Below are 16829 nucleotides of genomic sequence, written 5' to 3' on the forward strand. Positions count from 1 at the left end.
ATCTCTGCTCTTTTCTCTTATATAGAAAAATTGATCAGAGACTTGGAGAATGGAGATTAGGGCTTTTGTTTGTTTTCCTTTTTGTTTGGTCTGACTTTTTTTTTTTTTTTTCCCCACTTAAGACCAGCATAGGTAAAGTATTTGTAAGAATGTCATTGGATTATAATCTTCTCTGGCCCCTGATGCTTACTCATGAATTGACCTTGCCTCTCTCGTGGTTGGGGAGGCTCACGAGTTTCTCTGAAGTGGCCATTCCAGTGCATATTTACACCATGATATATTTTACTCTTCCTCCCCCTAATGTGATAAGAGACAATCATCCATTTTCCTCATGACTTTAAGCACTAACCAGTCTTGAGGAGGAAAAAAAAAAATGTGACACATTGAGCCTGACTGGTGTGGCGTATGGTTTCTATGATGAATGCCCTTCCGTTGATGTCTGTTCCTCTTGTCTCTGTAGGATCAGTTATTCACAACTGTCATGTTGTAACTAAAATATGCTGTAGTCATCTACCAAGGCAGAGCTTGTCTTCCTCCGAAGCAGTGTCTCCCGATGCTGTGCTGTGTGTAGGAGTACCAACCCTTCCAGCTTTCCTCCTCCTAATGCCTCACCAGGCAGTGCTGGAAGAGGAGCATTTGGGGGGCTTTTCTGGGGAAAAAGTGGTTGATGAAGGGCAACAACAAAGGAGCGTTATTTAATATTCTGCCATACAAAATTGGCCAAAGTATGGAGGACCAGCTGTGAAGAAAGTCCTAAAGGAAAAGCTGGTCAGGAGGCAGCATATTTCCTGCCTAAGTTTCCCAGAAGGTTTAGGAGATTTTTGCAAGTCAGTGGCATAAATAGCAATTATTCTGGATAAAACAGGAAACTTACTTACTGCTGCCAAACATTCCTATGGGGTTTTCCACAATTTCTTTTAGAACTGTCAGGAAAATTGCAGCTCAAGTATTTCTAGATATAACACAGCATTTTGATAGATTTTTTCAATTTGTCTTTGAAAATGGTCTGAAATTTTGCTGAAAAGCTCTCATGCAGGAATTCTGAGAGTTTTCCAGTTACTGCAAACAGGGAATATTTCAGTTCCTGAATGATGATAAATGTAGCGGAGGAGAGAGCAGCATGCTTATATTAATGCATTTCACATGGAAACCTTTTGTAAAACTCCAGCTTAATTGGGGAGAGCTGAGAGAGTGAGCAATGCTTTCTTCCCCTAGGAAGAGCACCCATCAGGGCACTCCAGTCCCCAGCCTGCTGTGCTCAGACGACAGTCAGTGAGCAGAGACCCACAGTACCTGGGTCATCTCCTGAAAGCTGCCTTCCCAGCCTCTCTGTCAGGACAAACAGGGCAGCTGCAGGGAGCAGGAGGCCTGGACTGGGGCTGTTAGGCCACGAGATGTTGCTTTGGTTGGCTCTGGCACAGGGCTGTGCCTCCCTGCAGTTTCTGGTGGGTGCAGGTAGCTTCAGGCTCAGTGATGTTTCCTTGCGAAATGAGTGCATGACTGCGCAGAAACTACTGGAGGCTTGCAACTTATGGTTTCTACCTCATTTTCTTACATGTTTAAAGTTGAGAATAAAGAGACAAGACCTAGTTAGCTTTCCCTGTCCCTAGGCCAGCTAGGAGCTGGCAGAGGATGAAAGGCTTTGCAGCAAAGCTCTCCCTCCCCTGCTCCTGAGGGGCGCGGGAACGGTGCCACGGCTCACCTGCTGCCCTTCCTGCCCGCTGCGGCCCTCGGCCAGGCTCCCCGCTGGGTATCGCCTCCTGCTGCCCCCCGGCACGGCCCTGCTCTGGAAATGCACGGGGACACACGCCAGCAGTGCAGGAAATCATCCCCCACCCCTCCGTGTCCAGCAGGTTAAATGCGTGTTGTCGCCTCGCACTGTCCGATCCCATTCTTCCCCATCCAGAGAGAAATGAAGAAGGAGAGGAGGTCCGTGGCACCAACCAGCAGGCACTGAAACAGAAATGAGCACATTAAAAAAGAAGAGGGAGGAAATGGGCAGCCCAGCTGACACGTGCAGGCTCATGAGCCACCAGGCAGACACATGCCAAGGAGGAGCTGTCAGAGCAGAGCGGTGTTTCGGCTTCCTCTGTTTCAAGGTGGGGGACAGAAGAGGGGAATCAGGAGACTGGGAGCACGCTGCCAAAATCAGGAGAGCAGCTCAGCTGATGGCAGCTCACATCCACGGCTGTGTGTGTCGCAGTGCTGAGCCAAGTCCTCCTGCACTCCCCTTCTCCACGGGTCAGGCAGTCCTGCCAAACTGAGCAAATTGTCAGCTTGGAGGGGCGAAATGGAGACTGTGAATACAAAGCTGGCTTTGGCCCTTGCAGCTCCTTTTTTCCCATTCTTCCTCCTCCTTCCCATCTCCTGCTCCTTGTTAGATTCTGACTGAGGAGCATGCATGGGTAATTAGCAGGTGATTAGTGAGGTTAACTAAGGCTTGCAAGAAAGGAGTCTGCGATGTTAAGATGTCGAGTGGGACAAAGACTGGGGCACTGGTGTATATGAGGGACAAAACCTCATCACACTTCTGACCACGCAGGTTAAGCTGTCACAGGATTCAGTCCTGTAACCACTCATTGGTGTGTGCTCAAAGCGAGGGGGTGCAGAGGCTGTTTTGGAGCCCTGCAAATGGTAGAGGACACGTACATCTGCAGAGGTCACTTCAGGTGGAGCACCAGGAGCTTCCTAGAGGTGACACAGGTCAGCCTGGGGAAAGCCTTAGTGTGGGTGTCTGCAGGTGGGGGCCGCACTGTTGTCTCAGCATCGTTTCAAGGTAGGCTGTAGGATGTACTTTGAAAAGGCTTTTGCAGTGGTTGGGTGAGTCTTTTTTTTTTTCCAGCCTGTGTTATTTGCTTCCTTTCTCATTCACTGCACCCCCACACACGCTATAGCCTTGTCATAATCTGATGACAATTTGCTTGCTTTCCATGTGATTTTATCAAATAGCAAGGTCGTTGTTACCCTAGATGCTCTGGGTTGAGGGTATTTCACCTTGCTGCAGAGTACCCAACCTCACCTACAGCTCTTGTTCAACTTGTGTTTGTCGAAGTTGGCTTAAGCCCTCAGAGGGAAAATTCTGAGGAGGGTGAACTGGGAAAAGTAAATCTCTTCCTGAACTGAAAGACTGCTGGTGCCTCTCTGACAAAATATTCTGCTTCTCGAGGGAATTATCTGGGGATAGTGATTTAGGAGGTAGAGAGGGATGGAGGAGAGCTTTTAGTGTTGTGGATAGTAATTTGTAGTGCCTGACTGGATGGGTGCAGCGCATCAGGATCTCATTGGCAAGGATGTTGTGTGGCCCCAGAACAGAACTGTGTGCATTTGGGACTTTGCAGTCCTCCTGCAGGATGAGGGGCAGAGAAAGAGCTGAGGTAGAATCAAAGTGGTACCTTGTTGGGCAGCAACGTGTAGCGTGCTGTGGTTCCTGCTGCTATCGACTTCACAGGCTTTGTGAAGACAATCTCAACGGCAAAAGAAGGGCTGCATGTTTTCCCTGACTTTATGTGATGTGCTTTCTTATTCTTCTCCCTCTATAGTGAATTTGCCAAAGAACGAGAGAGGGTAGAAAATCGCCGAGCTTTCCTGAAACTCCGTAGGCAGCAGCAAATAGAACGGGAGCTAAATGGATACCTGGAGTGGATCTTCAAAGCAGGTAAGGAGACACAGCTAATGTTGGACCAAGGTGCGTGGCACGTAGAGTCTGGTGATGGCAAGGACAAGGACCCCAGGACCAGTTCTTGGCATCCCTGGCCAGCAAAGCCTGGACAGGACCCAACTAGCACTTATTATTTTTGTTATGCTTGTTCCTGTGCAGTCACACTGAAGTTATTGCAGAAGATCCCAGTTTGGTTAAGCAAAAATAAAGGAGTCGGGCCAACCTGCTTTATTGCTGAGATCAAAGCAATTGTCTTAATATGATATAATACAAAAAGCGATACAGTGCACAGTCTCTGTGGTGGGGAAACTGTTGCCTGAGATGAGTCATTTATATTTTATTTACTTTCCACCACAGCTATTTTATAAGCCTCTCTTGCTATGATGGCAAAATACACTGGAGTGTCATTTTTATGAGCTACAAAGATCACTTTCATGAAACTTATCCTGGCGCATGTGAACAGTGCTTTATAACTATTATAACTGAACATTAGGCTTTATTGCAAGCAGTGATCAACTTTAAGAAAGACCTAAAATCTCTTTTTTTAACAAAAATAGCAGGTTTTTCTTTTTATTGGATGGTAAAGATTACCAATAACCCTTCTGTGTTATAGAGTAGCTAATATATATTGACATAACCGCAGTGCAATTCATTAAGCATTGAGAAAACTTCTGGGGCTGAATTGCTTCCTTGCTTGCATTTCTGCAAAGCTTAAACTGAAAATGCCTTTTGGAATAACGATGGGGAGAAAAGAAGCGGTGGCTTCACAAATAGGTTTTCAGCTGCCTTCCTAGGCAGGTCAGCTTCACCTCTGCCCATTACAAATGGGGAAACTGAGGTCCGACATTGTGTATTGATGTGGTGTGGGCATCAGCTGGCTGGCTGGTGGCAGGACTGGCGCTGTGTTGCTCTGAAGCTGTGGGACAAACCTTTGTTTCTGCTCTGCCTTGGTGCCCGCTGTGAGCCACTGGCCAGCAGAGAAGAGGACTGCAGCAGCTTCCTCAGACAGGAGTGGCCTGAACATGAGTTTTAACAACCTGGCCAGAGAGAAAGAGGTCTGAAATGTAAAATAGGAAGAGCTAGTGGCAGTTTATATGGTGGCTTGATCCCATTATTCCCCAGAGCACTATGCACAGTAACAATTGAGTGCCAGTTGTATTGACTTTTATTCACTGTGACTGTTCAATGGCTAGTGCCCTCAATTAGGCAACCACTCTTTATCTCCCCTTAATTCTGTGGTTCTGTAGGAAAACAGGGGCCATTTGCTTTCCTTTCCATTTAGAACTTGTCTTCTCGTTTGTTTACAGCTTTTTGCTACCTCAAAATCAAATTAATTAATGGCTTTTCGGTTAGCTGGAGCAGAGTGCTGTGATTCTGCCTTGGCTCTGCTGCCATCTTGCTTTTAAGGCTCCTGAGATTTCTTGGGCTCTAAAACCCAGTTTCTCCATTAATAAAATGAGAATTTCCTTGTAGGGATGTGGGTTGCTTTGTTTTATTTTGGGGACTGTTGTACCAATAAAAGCTACGAGGAGGTCATTAGCTGAACCTTGAGGTCTGAAAGTTGAGCTGGAGAAGTTATAAAATACACAGCCAGCCTCTGCTCCAAGCACTGAGTCCCTTTGGGAATGACTGTGGCTATTCTATTTCTGTGTTGCCAGTGCTGTATAAATGGCGCATGAATATACAGTGAAATTTCTCTAAAATGCTCATCTTTTTTTATTTTGTCTAATAACACAAGACCCAGAAGGTCTTACAGAACATGCAAGTGTATGCAAAAGAGCTGAATCAGGGAATAATAAAAATATCTTGTAAAGGCACTGTTGAAGATACAATAGGAATGTTTAAAACAAAAAAGCTTCTTAGTACAGCTGAATAATAACAATAATTAAAGTCAACTAATCAACTTAATGTTATTAAATCTTTAAATACAAAACAAACATATCATGAAGACTAGACAAAAGAGAGAATCAAGTGTTTGGAATTCAGGCATTGCAGTTGTGGGACTGTGCAACCGATGGGGATTTCCCATTTCTGTTTCTGAAGCCAGGATTTCAGCTATGCCCATGTGAATCATGGATTTTGCCACTCTTCCTTGCCTAGGACCGTGTGTGTGGCCATGGTCAAAGGAAAGTGCTTTGGAGAAAAACAAGCAGAATGGAGGTCAGAGGCTACCCAGCCTGCAACAGCCCCAGGCAGTGAGATGTTGTAAGCTCTTCGCATAAATTTTGCCAAAGCAAAAGCTCCTGGTGTTCTGCTCTAATGTAACTCTGGAGGGGTTTGGTTATTATTCATGTAACTATCTAATTGTTTTTAAATCCTTCTAGCATCCTTGACCTCAATGAATCCTGTAGCAAGGAGTTCCACATGTTAATAGTTGATTTGATTGAAGAAAAATGTTTTTTCCTTGATTTTAAGTATGATGTCTTTCTGCTGCAGTGGGAGGAAGAGCTCAGGAGTGTACTTGGTATTTCTTTTTATTAATTCTCACTCTCTGCTGCGTCTCTACCTTGTTTCACCTTATTTTATTCTGCTCAAAAGCGTGCAGAGCCAATCTACTCTTTTTCTGCTCTTCTCATGGAAGGCTCTCTAGGCTTCTAGTATTTATAGTATCCACCCCAGAGCATTTTGCTATTTCATTTATTTCTTATTTATTTTTGATGCAAGGTAGGAAGAGTGGAAAACTATGTTCCATTGGTTCATAAAGGGGCATCTTAATACTTAATGTTTAAGTATAATACTTAATCTGGTTGGTTTTGCTCTGTAGCACTTTACATATTCTGAGTAGTTGCTAGAGTTGGAAAGGAGATTTTCTTGTTCTCCAGAGTGCTCAAGTTCCTACCTCAAGGGCTGTAATGGGTGTAAAACCAAGGAAAGTATTTGAATGACTAAAATCTTTCCTTCATCTGTACACTACCTCCCATTTGTCAACTCTGATTTTAATTTAGCATTATACTCATTATTTATTGACCACTTTTGAGTGCCTTTAATGTTTCTTAGAGCCTTCTCTATTTGTGAAGTGAGTAACATTATCTCTTGATGTACGTGTTGCATTAAAAAGGTAGTTCTGAAAAAATTTGGAGGTTGTTTACTATTAACCCCTTCTTATACTGAAACTGGAGCTTGTTTAGTCATCCATAAGAAAACAGTGGGTCTTTGTTTTGTACTTCTTAAATGCTGTCTGACTCGATCATGTTCCAGGCCTGGTTTAATGACTTGTCTTAATAGACATTGGTGTTGTAAGAATGGAAATCTTTAGTAGCCTGGCCCTTAAGTATCTGACTACATTTTTCCTTTTTTTTCTAGGGGCACTTTTAATTTTTTCCAGTGGTGAAATAAGGCTATAAAGAGGAAGAAAATAGTAACAAAAAGTGCTTGTGAAGTTTTCAAGGAGGTACCTTGGCACAGCTAAAATATTTTGGTGCCAACTCACTACTGATAAATCACCAGAAGTGCAGCGACGGTTGTAACTGAAGCAAAGGTAGCTCAGGCTATTTTAAATGTGGATTGTTTAATACAGTCAGCAGCGTATCTGCTTGAGGAATCTATACCAAGGTGTTTTAAGCAATCATATCTTTAATGTGTAGCTACTTGTCTGAGCTATACTTAATACAGGAAGCCTTAATTGATGGAGTGCTTAACACAGGCTTTCCCTAGTGAAGGGTTGGGAACAAAGGAGAAAATTGGAACACAGCTGATGTACTGAAGTGTTGAATGTAGACATGCATGACTTATAACAAAAAAGTCACCCTCTGTCTAGTCAGTTTCCTTAGAGGTTGACTTCCTTGAAATAGGATCATACAAAGACCAGGTACGAAGGTTTTAAACCCATTTCTTGTGTGCATGTTAAAGAATGAAGACATGGGATAGTCAGAAGAGTTTACATATTTTTCAAATGAAATAACAGGAGATTTCATGTAAAATTGCCATATGAGTTTATCATGAAGCCAAGACTAAGCATGGAAAATTGTTACTCAGTGGAGTCTTTTTGATGGTGTTGTGAGCAGATGTCCTACACGTGATTTAGAAACCCAGAAGTGTTTTCAAAGCAGTAAGGTGTTCAGTGATGTGACTGTCAGGCCAGAAGCAATGATTAAATTACATAGCTTCTTGCTATAATTCTTATGGTAATTGCCATGCCAAACCTGTGAGTGTTGACTGTCTGTAACATTTAGAAGCAAATTCTATGGCTCATTTAGAAATGGACCAGTAATCCTAACTTTAATCTCAAAGAATGAAGTCATTTATCTGCTTTTAGCAAATTACTTAAAAACCCACTCTTCCCTCTGCTGAAAGCCAGCAGACAGAGGTGCAGAAAGCAATGTTTCACATCATGGTACTCTTCTAAGCATGAGTCAACTGTACTCACCAAACGCTGCTTCTTGAGCTCAACTAGTATCAAATAAAGTCTTGCTGGTGATCAGCAACCCCGTCCTGTCCCACCTGCTGTGTGTCAGAATAAGGTTGCTCTTTGCTTCATGTTTTTCTTTTCGCTCCATGCAAAAGTAGTAGCAAGTCAATCCAAAATTGTGCCTTTCAGAGGAGGTAGAAAGTGGTGAAGTCAAGCAATGTAATCCCTGTTAAACTCCTCAAAACTATAGCAATTGTTAGGCTGTCATACTGCATTTTGAATGGAGAGGGGAGAACTAGAAGTTCTCTGCACAGAGTAAAGAGTTTATAAGCCCACAAATATTCTTTCAAAGATATTTCTCTTATCTTACAAGGACATGCATCGATTTGAAAACACTGCTCAGAGACTGGAATTCTTTCTGCTCAGAGCTTATCGAGTTGCCGGTCTTCTGCATTTTCCTTCTTTCCCAATCCATCTCTTTCACACAGCACTGATTCTGAACATTTATTTTCTCCTGTAGTAAGCAGGCTTTGGGAATGGATTTAACCTCTCTCTTTCAGCTCACTGTAACATGAATGTCATTCCTTGACACAACAAAGCTTTATGCACCTCAGGCTTCACCTTTCTGTAGAAGAAGCACAGCAACAAGCCCTTGACACAGCTGGAAGAAGTAACCAGCATCCACAAAAAATGGCAACAACATGCATGAGATGGCCAGAGAGAATAATTGCTAGGAATTAGAGACCCCTGTGAGAGTGCGATGACTAGTTTGAAGCGTCAATGGTTAATTCCTTTTTTTTTAAAAAAAAACTTCTGTAGCCTGTTTAAAGTGAGTTATTTGCTGTAATACACTCTCCTTTAGAGTACATTATGTCCTATCTCCCCTCAAAGAGAAGGCGCACCATGTTTCTCTGCTGCTTTGCCTGTTTTGTTCTGCTGGCCGGTTCTTCAGTAGAAGACGACTGCCATTATTTCCAGTCTTGTATTGTGCTGAGGTTTGTCAGTACTTAATGACCAGCAATTAATCTTTCTGCTGAGACACCCCTCACTCTGCTATCCTAGCGAAGGGCCTGTGCCTTTGTTTGGAGGCTAGAAGTTGCTGATCTGATACTGTGTCTTTGTTGAATATCTCTTCTAATGTGGAGATACTATTGTTTGGAGGTTTTTCAGGCTTCCTAATTATCTTCTGCCCTTCTCTGTTAGTGATAACTAAAGGCAATGCAACTTCTGAGCCTCTGCTAAAGATGCTGCATGGTTTAAAAACGAAAAAAAGAAGGTAATGATGTGATTTCTTTCTGCTGAACTATCTTACAAGCAGGTTTTAAAAGCCTCATAAAGCCCCACTGGGGCAGATACATCTCTGCGGTTCCCTGGAGGATACAAGACAAATGGGAGTGACTGTCAAGGGAGAGGACTAAAGAGCAAGGGTGGAGGAGAGACAGGCTTGAGGCAATTGCATGGGTGAGATGTGTTTTTTGGTTATTTTAAAGAGACAGCAGAAGTGAACCATGGAAGAGGTATATCTGTGGAGGGAGATATATTTGGGACCCCGAATCTGGGGCAAAGGCTCAGCTGGTCCACAGAGTTGTCTCAAGACTGTACTTTGTAGGTGAAAATAGGTTGGTATCAAATTGTCACTTATAAATTCGGATGTCCCATTGGCATTTATCATCCTGTTTTCTGAAACCTCAATATGGCTAAACCTGTCATCAGTCTGGCCATGTGGGTACGGGTGACTCTGGAATATCAGATGGCATCAGTACACCATTGCAAATCATGATGTCCGTATAGGTCGCAGGACCCCGAGGTGATCTGGAGACTTGGGGTTGTTCTTCAGCTTCTGTGCAAAGGGTGGTAAAGAGGAATGGCAAACTATTACAAGAACATGCAATCTGAGGCCACTTAGAAACAGGGGAAAATAGTAATTTATTTTCCTACACAGTCAGAGATCTGTGAAGGGAACAAATACAGTGATTTTCCTCCCGCACTGGTACAAATCAAGCACAGAATTGAGTTGCCACCTAAGCAAATGAGCTTTCTTTACTGGAGTGTTTTAATTTTTAATATATTATTTTTTCTTTAAACAAGAAGTGATCGAAGCTGACAGCTCTCTGAGCGCTGACTAGTAAATGTGCTGGGTCTTCCTTAAGCAGACATCTCTCTTGCATTGTACTCAACTGGGTGTAGCTCCTAAAGAAAAGCTGCCTGCCTTCTGACCTCTGCTAGCTCATTACTTTCATTGCTCACCACCTGCCTGGCCATGTGTCTGCTCCCTGCAGTCCCACAGGGTAGCTTGTATTAGTCCATGTAATTACCAAATGCATTCTGAAATTCAGCTTCTCTCTGGGAGTGGCAGAAGAGCTCCTCTGGGATGTGTTTGCCTTCCTGGGCTTGTTTGTCACAAGACCTAAACATACATTCCAGCCCAAATGGTTGTGAATTTCCAGTGCAACTTGCTATCCTGTCGCATGGGTAAATAAAACCTACCTGTGTGGTGCAGAGGAGCCCATTTCAGATATAACATACAGCTCCTTAAATCACACTCCTTGAGCAATGCAGATTTTAAAAAAATCTATAGGAAATTGTCTACTGTATTAGCACCTTGAGCTCGTACTTCTGCCAGCACAGGGTTGCTTTGGGTATCACATTTGCAGGCCCTTTGTCCAGCTGCCTTTGGGAAGGGGCCAGCTTCTCTAACCATCCCTTCTGTTTTACAGCAGTCAAATTCATTATTAATTGTCATCAACCTTTTTTTAACTCCTTGTGTAATTTTAACCCCAGAATACCAGCATAGCTGGTATATACCAGTACACCCTAGGCAAGACTTCAGAAGTACATTTTTTGAAGTTTGAGATAGTTTTTGAACTAAAAAAAGCCTGTTTTAGTTGTCTGACCTGTGTTAATGAGCTTCAGAAAACACCTGAATTGTATTGTTTTCATGTTTGTGGGTGGTGGTTGTTTTTTTTCCCCTTCTTTTTGAAGGACTTCATGCCTATTAACAAGCAGATTGATAGCTCACTTGACATTTTTAACCCTCTCTCAGCACCATTGATTTCCTTCCCACCTTCTGAGTCTTTGGTACATTAGTTTTCATTTTCTTTTGTTTTCCTCTGCTTGGGTTCTGGTCTTCCTCAGTCCTGAATATTATTTTCCAGCCTTCTCAATTTGCTGTCTTATTAAAGTATCATTCACTCTCTCTCTCCCCAAGATGATTAATAAAGAGATTATGTAAGACTTGTGTGGTAGTACTGATCCCTCCAGTATTCCTCCAGACGGCTCTTTGATGTTTGGCTGTGGTTTGCTTTTATTTTTGTAGTTAGCCTTCTATCTAGGCTGGTTTAAATGGACTTTTAAGCAAAGTTTTATAGGAAGGCAGTATCAGACGTAATTTGGGATCTTATTAAAATATCTATGTCAAACATATGAAACAATTTGTCATTTTTAATAATACAAGGAAGTGTACAGTTCACCAGCTGCCAATTCAATATTTTGTAATCTTTGACTGTCTTTTAGAAGATCCTTACACAATTTTTACAGCAGCAAGCTAAAATCTGCAGTTCAGGCCATATGAACTGTAAGGTTTCAAGTTTTGGCACAGCATGGTGCGTGCTGCAAATTGACTTGGGTGATGACATTTGCATTGTGAAACCTCAGGAAATTTGGTCTCCTTTCACACAGAAATGAGTCAGTTTCGATTGGGGGTGTGTGTGGTTTTTTTCAGTGTTCTTTGAGTTCTTGTTCTGTAGGAAAGTATAAACTCATATTTTGAAGACAAGATATACAGCAATGGAAAACCAGTGGTGACATCTCACGTACATTGCAGTTTGAACTGTGCTAGCCTGAAGTCCACTATAGCAACTTTGCCATGGATTTTATTCAGACAAAGATTTGAGCTGATGGCTATTTGGTGACATTCTGTCCCTTGTGATGTGGCAGAGCTGATGTGTGCCACAGCCTCACTAGTGTTACTCTGTGCAATGAGACGGATCCTCTTTCCCTGGCTTAAATCCTGGTATTGTTGATGGAGACATAAGTGTGGCAATGGGCACCAAGCATCTTTCATTCCTTGGTGTCTCCAGTGGGGCTGGGCATGAGGGACCATCCGCTGCCTTGTGGAGACCTGTGGCCTCGCTTGGAGCTGAAGGAAGGTTCTTGCTCTACAGAACTTCCTTGTGGGTGGTATCTTGGTAAAGAAACTCAAGTGGATGGCTCATTGTGAAGAGGAGGAAGTGCTGCAGTCTTAAGGTGGTTCATTTAACCTCCTTCCCTGGTTCTGTGAACCATCCCTTTTTTGACAGGCTTGGTGTAACTGGGTGATACAGCTGGGACAGAGGTTTGCTGCACCCAGCTCTGCGGGTTTTAGAGTGGGGATGCGATAAACCTGAGGTTGAGCCTGGCTGTTTTTCCTCTTACAGAGGAGGTCATGCTGGCTGAGGAAGACAAGAACGCAGAAGAGAAATCTCCTCTGGACGGTAGGTCGTTTTGCTGTGTGGTTTTCCTCCTGCAACACACGAGAGGTTCACCTGCTGTACGCTGACGTGGCTTTCTGCTGCAACCAGGAGGGTGTGAGCAACACGCTCTTGCATGCACTTGGAATAAGTTGGGCTAAAGAGTCCCTTTTCCTGTACTGGGCCTTTTTGAGGTTGCAGGTGGATGATGAGCAGTTATGACACACCACTCTGGGATGGGGATCTGCCCGCGGGGTGGCAGGGGCACCCGCCGCAAGCAGAGGCGGCTGTGCCTGGGGGTAGGCCGCAGGGCAGATGCCAGAAGAGAAATGCGCTGAGCGAGAGAAGGCAGGGCTCTGAACCAAGGTTGCCAAATGGATTTGACAAAGAGACTAAGACCCCTGTTACTTGTAAGCAGTAAGACATAACAGGGTGTGGTGATCCTCTCTTCCGACGTGTGACCCTAGCGTGTCAGGCCTGCTGGAGCGTTGGACACAGTGCAGCGAGGACGCGGGGCCCGCTCTCCCTGTGCCTCGAGACCGATGAGCTCTTAGGATGCGACAGTCAAAGTTCAGTTAAAGATTCTTCCCTCTCCCTTTTCTGACCATCTTTCGTCCTCCCATGTCTCCTCCTTTCCCCTCCCCTCCCTTTCCCCCCTCTTTTTTTTTCTCCTCCCATTCACTGTCAGGGAGGGCCGCCTCGGAAGGGCCGATTCAACAAGGCACGGCACCGGCAGAGACTAGCAGCGGCAGCAGCTACAACAGTGAGTGGATTGCAAATCACCAGGGGCTCAGGCGGCACAGCGGGGCAGCGCTCCCCCCTCGCCCCGAGCGCCCAGGTCACCGGCGATGCTTCCCACCCGCTTTGGCTCCTTTTGCCCCGAGCTTGGTGGCTCCTGGGGCATCGCGCGCCCGGCCGCTGGCTTGGCTGGGTGACCTGCGCTCGGGGAGGGCTCGGGGATGGACGAGCTGGGGCTGCAGGAGGTCAGGGCTGAGGTGCACTTGGAAAATCTCCGTGGGTGTGTATGTGGGGGTGTGTGTGTGCATGGGTGTGTTGTCCAGCCTGTGGGTGTAGCCAGGGCTTGTAGTCTCGAGCTGCGATGAGTGCTAGAAGAGCAGGCTGAAGGGCTGAGTGCTGTAAGCAAACTGGAGGTGGGTGCAGGCCATGGAGCAAAGTCCCAGTTACGCTGAGGCTCCGTTCATCCAAGTAAGCTAAAGGAGCCTGGTGATGGTCCCAGCCTTGAAGCCAACTGGTACAGAGCAGCCCACGTCCCTGCTAGGAAACGGCCTCAGCCTCCTACACAGGGGTCATTGCATCCAAAGTGCCTGTAGGGATGGCATGCTCTAATTACTAAATTTAGGGTGTTTTGTTTTGTTTTTTTCTTTGGGGGGTATGGAAGGGAAGTGGGAATGAGGGAGAAGATAAAGGAGAAGGTGTTTGATTCATGTCAAGGAATGCAGTGAAACTTTGCTCCCAGGGTTGGTTAAGGTCCAGTGCTGGGTATGGCCCTGGGTGTGCTGGAGTTCACTGGGGCAGCTGCAACCTGGAGGGCCCCAGCACTGGTTGTTGCAGGGACTGAGGATCCAGCCCTGCTGCTGGGTGGGGAAAAAAAGAACAGAAGAGGTTATCTGCAAAAATTGGGTCCAGACCGCAGGTTGAGAGCATCCTGTCCTCTTCGAGCCTCTGAACCTGGGAGATGTTCTGGGAGCTTCCTTGAGGTGGCACAAACATGAACGCTTAGCTGGAGAGGAAGGAGTCCATCTGTTTCTCTGCCAAGGCAGGGAAGTTGGTGTAGGTGAGGGGGTCCTCTCGTACGAACACACATCCAGGTTAGCTGCTGCAGAGTGCGTGGGTTTGCTGTGTGTGCCTTCTGAACAGTTTGTATCACCACACCGTGGGGTGTCTTACTGCTGATAGCAAACGGTGCTTAGTTACTGTCTGTCTTGAAGCTGTTACAAAACTGTATCAACGTATTTTTTTCTGATAGTTCTCAAGGTTTGCAGGTAGGTGGTCGCGGGCCCAGCATCCACTCTGCTCCTGCGCTTCCCCGCGTGCACTGGGTGAGCAGTGCAGACCTCTCCGAGCCTTAGGCTGCAGTTCTCCTTCCCCGTCTTGTAAAACGGTGTAGCAGTGTTTATCCTCCCTGCTCTTGGACAAAGAGTGTTCTCAGAGAGATAGGACATCCCCAGAGGGAAGGAATTGTGCAGTGGGTGCTATTAAGAGTGCGTTTGCTGAGCTGTAGCAGTTGCTTTCAACGTAGCATTTTTTGCTGCTTAAGGCATCACTCTGCGGTAAACGGTATCCGAGCCCCATAAATGCTAACTTCTTAATGGTGCACGCTGTAAACAACATTAATGTTTTTAATGGATAGAAGCACTCGTCTCGTAACCCACAGGGGCTCAGAAAGGTTCAGTGACCCTGCCCAGCCTTTCTGTTGTGCTAAAAGGTCCAGCAGCTGCAGTGACCCCCCCCACCCTACTGCATCTGCCGTGGGGTGAAGTGTAAGCGTGCAGAACTGTGCCTGGCAAACCTTCAAGATCTAGAAGGTGAAATAACTAACCACCCTGGCATCGCAGCATGCAGAGACCCTGCAAAGTTGTAGGCTGACCGATTTGCTCCCGCTTACACCCTTGCGTGAGAGCTTTAAGCTGACATTGGGCAGTAAATGCTGGCCCTGGAGAGTGAGGGGTGGGGGAGAGAGAATCCACTCTGAAAGCTCACGGGGCATTTTCTCTTTAATTTGCACACAGTGTTGAAAAGAGCTGCAATAAAGAAGAGCAAAAATGACCTGATTCATGCTGAAGAAGGTGAGGACCATTTCACAGACATTTGCTCCGTTGGTGAGTACTGGCTTCGCATTCCGCCAGGTTTAGATCTTCGGCTAAACGCGTTCATGTCCTGTTTCCTCCGAGTGGCTCCTTTGCTCCAGAAACTGTAGTTTCAAGAAGGGGAACTATCACTGCTCCTACAGCAGCACTCAGCTTTCCAAAGCCAAAGGCATCATGGCTTAACCCACTCCCCTCGCTGCCCTGCTCAGCTCTCGCATGCTGCACCCTTTCAGAAAGCCCTGCTAAAACGCTTGGAGAAGCCATGCTGTGCTGGGCACACTGTGGTTCTGCTTGGAACATGCTCACATATGCTAACGAAACCCAAATATGTCAAATGATGCCGCTAAGCCTCATCTGTTGTGGGGAGGAGAGGAAGTGGACAGACATCTGGTCACATCTGCCACTACAGCACAGAGTATGGCTTAGGAGCCTTTGCCAAGTGAATGGGCATTGGCAAATGCTAGGCAGTGGCCCCAGCTCCCTCATCCTTGCCTTAGAAGGGGTTCTTGTTGAGTTTTCCACATGTCTAAAGCCAGATATAGAGATACGCATGCATATGCATGCAATTGCCCCTATGCAGGATGCAGTGTGGCATCCTACAAAGTCTGCTACTGCAGGTGCAAATTTGGCATCTTCTTTGGTTTGCATGGGAGGCAGGCTCGGAGCACCCAGCACCCCTCTGTGCACCCAGCTCAGTGGACATCAACAGAAAAACCTTTCAGTTGTGGTTTTTCCCTGCTGGCTGGAGAGACATCTTCCTGCCTGCTTTGGAGACAGTTATTTTGCTTATTCCTATCCCTGTTGTTCAAGTCTGTATTTTGTTTTGCTGCTGAAGCAGCAGATGTTCTCATTATCTCCCAAAGAAATGCCTTGGCACCCCGGTTACCACGAAGCAGCAAATCCTGGATGTGTAAGGGCAGCAGCACAAACAGTACACTTGAGAGTACATGTCCATGTATGCTTGCAAGCATGAGCGCCTCAAATGCTCTTTGGAAATTTGGCATTAACCTTTTAAGAGATTACAGCTGCTGCTGGATTTTTTTCCCCTTTAAATGAAGACCTACTTGCAGGAAATGAGCACTGCTCTGTGTGTTCCTGACACCATCACCCTCTGTTGCACTGCCACAGGCTGCAGGTTTTGTGGCTAAACTGCTGACACTCCTATGCAAGATTGGTTGCTGAAAGAAGGTGAAACTGCAGCAGCCGTGTGCATTTTTTTGTTTTGTTTCTGAGTAGCTCAGATCCCTGCGTGGATAACACGGAATCATCATTTCTGGAACATTTGTTTATGGCTGCAATAATTATGAGATCTTTGCATTCACATCCAAGTCCCTCTAGGCTCTGGGCACCCATGCCACGCAAACAGATCTTTCAATTCAGCATTTCAGGTGGCAACGGATGACGGAGCATCTGGGCTCGTGGATAATCTGATGCAGAGCTGGGAACTGTCTCAGGAGCATATGGCAGGGAAAATAACAGCAGTGCTTTCCACCTTCTGTGAGTGGTTCATCCACTGGGGAGAAGTGTTTGTGATTTTGATTCATGGA

At 45.5% G+C, this 16829-nt stretch overlaps 1 protein-coding gene across 7 annotated transcripts in view; it reads left to right on the plus strand.

The window, feature by feature from the left end:
- The window catches only part of LOC101794161 (voltage-dependent N-type calcium channel subunit alpha-1B), a 297197-nt gene that overhangs the window by 157218 nt on the left and 123150 nt on the right, over positions 1-16829 (plus strand). For 3 of the 7 annotated variants that reach the window (XM_072025248.1, XM_072025253.1, XM_072025252.1), the window contains 4 exons: positions 3540-3655; positions 12422-12478; positions 13143-13217; positions 15205-15294. In XM_072025248.1, the coding sequence (XP_071881349.1) occupies positions 3540-3655; positions 12422-12478; positions 13143-13217; positions 15205-15294 (338 nt within the window). The remainder of the gene's footprint in view (positions 1-3539; positions 3656-12421; positions 12479-13142; positions 13218-15204; positions 15295-16829) is intronic. The other 4 variants (XM_072025247.1, XM_072025249.1, XM_072025250.1 and 1 more) reach the window with 3 other exon arrangements.

The sequence above is a fragment of the Anas platyrhynchos genome, chromosome 18 (genome assembly GCF_047663525.1).
Source record: "Anas platyrhynchos isolate ZD024472 breed Pekin duck chromosome 18, IASCAAS_PekinDuck_T2T, whole genome shotgun sequence".
Lineage (NCBI taxonomy): Eukaryota > Metazoa > Chordata > Aves > Anseriformes > Anatidae > Anas > Anas platyrhynchos.